At 39.3% G+C, this 3493-nt stretch overlaps 1 protein-coding gene across 1 annotated transcript; it reads left to right on the top strand.

Annotated features, from left to right (window-relative positions):
- The first annotated feature begins 335 nt into the window (after positions 1-335).
- LOC135469159 (uncharacterized) lies at positions 336-3249 on the top strand. Its single transcript, XM_064747700.1, has 4 exons — positions 336-782; positions 1214-1384; positions 1807-2067; positions 2304-3249. The coding sequence occupies exons 1-4, from the start codon at positions 336-338 to the stop codon at positions 2778-2780; spliced, it is 1356 nt and encodes a 451-aa protein (XP_064603770.1). The 3' UTR covers positions 2781-3249.
- Positions 3250-3493: the final 244 nt, after the last annotated feature.

Genomic DNA, 3493 nt, shown 5'->3' with positions numbered 1-3493 from the left:
AGCTAGTGAGCTTAATCACCTAATCCGAGACTATATAATATTAAACTTGCTTCCTTTTGTGGACACATTTGGGTTACGGTGAATAACCCCAAACGTTTTCTGTTGAATTCTCACAAAGACATTTATATACTGGTCTATGTATAATCCACCACACATACCATTATATTTGGAGTTAACGCATTGTAAATAGTTTGGTGTCATCGATATATACTAAGCAAGAGCTTTAAAGGGCTAATTCAAAAAAGCCATTGTTTTATGAAGTATTTCTGCAGTGGAGCAAACTGATCAAACATATAACTTGATTTTTCCTTCAAACCTGTGCTCTAAAGTGAACAATGGCGTACCATCCTCCAGGCGGGCCCGCACAGATCGTCTTCTCTTTTGACACGACTGGCTCCATGTCCTCTATCCTGGACGAAGTTCGCGGACGGCTCACTGATATGATAGGCCGGCTCCAGGCTGACATCCCCGGCATCCAGATTGCCGTTTTCGCCCACGGAGACTACTGTGATGAACGAGAGTTCTACGTCACCAAGCACATAGACTTCACGGATAACGTGAATGATCTGTTTCAGTTTGTGAGTGATGTGGGAGGTACCGGGGGAGGGGACACAGACGAGTGCTATGAACTTGTTCTTCGCCAGGTACAAGGGCTCAGCTGGCAGGAAAACTCCCAGAAGTCACTGGTTCTAATCGGTGATGCCGGACCACATGCCCCAGACTACCCTCTGAATGTGGACAATATCAACTGGCAACAGGAAACTCAAAACCTGGCAGCAAAGGTTAGCAGAATGCCGAACTGTTTATAAACAGGAAAAATAATAAAAAATGATAATAATAACAAAAAACAATATAGACCCAATATTTATTACTGAGAAGTTTCATTTTAGTTTTTTTTTAAATCCTTTCTACATATGCTTTTGTTAGTTCGAAGGGTTATCAAACAGTTTATCAGTATTCAGTCACATTTCCAAGAAAATATTTTGACACAAACAGTAATAATCCATGGGACCGCATGCAGACATGTACATAAATGAAACACAAAACTGATCACAAACACATAAATGTAACTAAAAAAAAATACCAGTATATGCTTTTTGCATCTTTCAGTTATCACAATTTGCTTTAATACTCTGGATTAAATGACAAGATAATAAACAAAAATTAAGGCTAATCTCAATTTAATCGAATCTTCCTACCATTTTCTTCACAGGGGGTGAAGATTTACGCCGTGCAGTGCTTGAATGAGCCTGGCGTTGAAATATTCTATGAAGGTCTGGCTGACATCACAGCGGGACGACACTTAAAGCTGAATCAGTTCTCCAATATATTTGACTTCCTTATGGCCATTTGCTACCGTGAAAAGGGAGCCGAGTTCCTGCATGTAAGTTGTTAAATTTGTTTATATATTCAAATATATTATTAGATATTAAATATATTATATTAGAAATATATTTAATATAGAAAATGAGATTCAGAATACGCCTGCATGCATGTACATGTATCATTGTCATAAATCTGACTTCTACATTCTACCCATTGAAGTTAGATGAAATAAAGATGTTCTTTATTTTATGTTCTTAATTGCCAGATGATACATGTGTTGCAAAGCCATCTTGCAAGAAAAAAGAAACATGATGGACTAATGGACTTTGCATAAGGGCGATATGATGAACAAAAGGGACACAATTTTGTCCATACAACGTTTTCACCGTTTTATAACGAGTTACTTCCCTTGAACCGTCTTACAGATTGCTATATAATTAGCCTTCATTGAAATTTACATCGCACTGTTTAATTAAACAGGGTTATGAGGCTGAGGTTAGAGCCAGGACTTCACAGACATCCCTGAACAAAGACTTAGAGGGTCTTTTTGGAGCATTACGGGCGCCAGTTCCAGCTCCTTTGTCCCCTGTAGTCTCCATGGACGCTGACCCTGCTCCTGCTCCTGCACCCGCACCTGTCCCCGACTACGTGGTAGCCGCCAACCATCGGCCAGCTGCACTTGTACGACCGCGGGTTGCCAAACCCAGGAGGATTGCTAAACCTAGCCAGATCAAAAGACATGTAAGTGAACATTTTATCATGTGGCTCGCTGCGTCATAACCATTTAAAAGCATTCTGATACTTTGGATCATATACACTTTGCTGTGTTTAAGTGGAATGAAATGTTTTTCCAAACTTGACCACAGTAATCTCAGTTCTGATGTCCTTGGCTTTACAAATTGTATCGATGTCCATCTGTTCATCCATCTATACCAGTCTATGCCTTGGCCCTAAATTACCTTTATATTTTATTGTAGGACGATATTAAACTGAAAAGGCTAAATCGAGCAAGCGTTCCTCAGTCTAACTTCCTGTTCAACGACCTGACTTGGTCACCATGGAAACTGGTAATATCCGGTAACACGGACTCCTTGCCGCAATGGCGGAAGAGGAATGGCACGAGCACCTACAGACGACGACTGGCTTTTTCGGAAACGCACCGGCGTGCCATCTACGAGTTTTCATTGCAAGACAGAAAAGGAGCAAAGCGAAGGGTTGTTTTCTTTAAAGTGATCGAGGGATTTGAGTCTCCGGAGAGATGGGAAACCAAATTACTGAGGGATTTCTGCATACGAAGCGAAATCAATGATGTGGTTTCAGATGGCTGTGAGGTGTTCGTTCGACGCGCTCTGTTAAAGCGGTCACAGTCGGTGCGAAGCTGCAGAAGTAAACTGAGGAATCTCTACAATTACGAATGGATCAAGACAAAGTCTGAGAGAGAAAGGGAAGCTTAAATATTTATCCCATAACAACGCATGTAATGGCAATTTCTTGCTGCCAGACACTGACCTTTGGACTGATTCGACGCATGCCTTTCACACATGAGTCGTAAAGAAAGCACATTTCATACTTATATCAAACAAGGATTTTTTTTTCATATCATTTTGTATGGACCATTCTCCAAGTCATCGAATGTTTTCATTGAATATATGTATCGAATATTATCTCCATGTTCACTGTGAATACTAGTTCTTACATGTATGAAAGTAAATATATGTTTCTTTGAATAAGAGTTTAGATCATTTCCTGATACATATACAAGTGTATGTAACGTTGTGCTTTATGTGATGTTATACCATTGTCTTGCCATCATTGCAACTGTATCCAATCCTTCTGTGATATTTTTAAGTGAATGTTTGCGTTATGATTTGTATTTACCGTGTAATTGTTTCATTTGCCATTCTGTTTTGTTATTTATATGGAAAGTGGAAAAATAAAAAGAGAATGTGTACTATAACTGACATTCATTCTGGAGTTATATTTTTCCTGTCTTGGATGACAAAAACAATTTATTTGTCTTGCCAAATACCATTTTTGGGGTGGGTTTGCTTTGCATTTCCTCCAAACTGACCAGAAACAGAATATAATTCACGATAAATTGAGAGGCAGATGAGACCAGAATCATGTTGACCTGCTGCATCATTAAAATCATTGAACGTTCGTTTGA

Source organism: Liolophura sinensis, chromosome 6 (assembly GCF_032854445.1).
Source record: "Liolophura sinensis isolate JHLJ2023 chromosome 6, CUHK_Ljap_v2, whole genome shotgun sequence".
NCBI classification, from domain to species: Eukaryota; Metazoa; Mollusca; class Polyplacophora; order Chitonida; family Chitonidae; genus Liolophura; species Liolophura sinensis.
The sequence above is the reverse complement of the archived record's forward strand: the minus strand, read 5'-3'. Positions and strand labels throughout refer to the sequence as shown.

What these genes read in the sequence shown, in the direction of transcription:
- LOC135469159 (XM_064747700.1), top strand. Translation starts at nt 336, where the DNA reads ATGGCGTACCATCCTCCAGGCGGGCCCGCACAGATCGTCTTCTCTTTT. An exon ending in CTCAAAACCTGGCAGCAAAG is followed by an intron (nt 783 to 1,213) that starts GTTAGCAGAATG and finishes TTTTCTTCACAG; the next exon opens with GGGGTGAAGATTTACGCCGT. An exon ending in CTAGCCAGATCAAAAGACAT is followed by an intron (nt 2,068 to 2,303) that starts GTAAGTGAACAT and finishes ATTTTATTGTAG; the next exon opens with GACGATATTAAACTGAAAAG.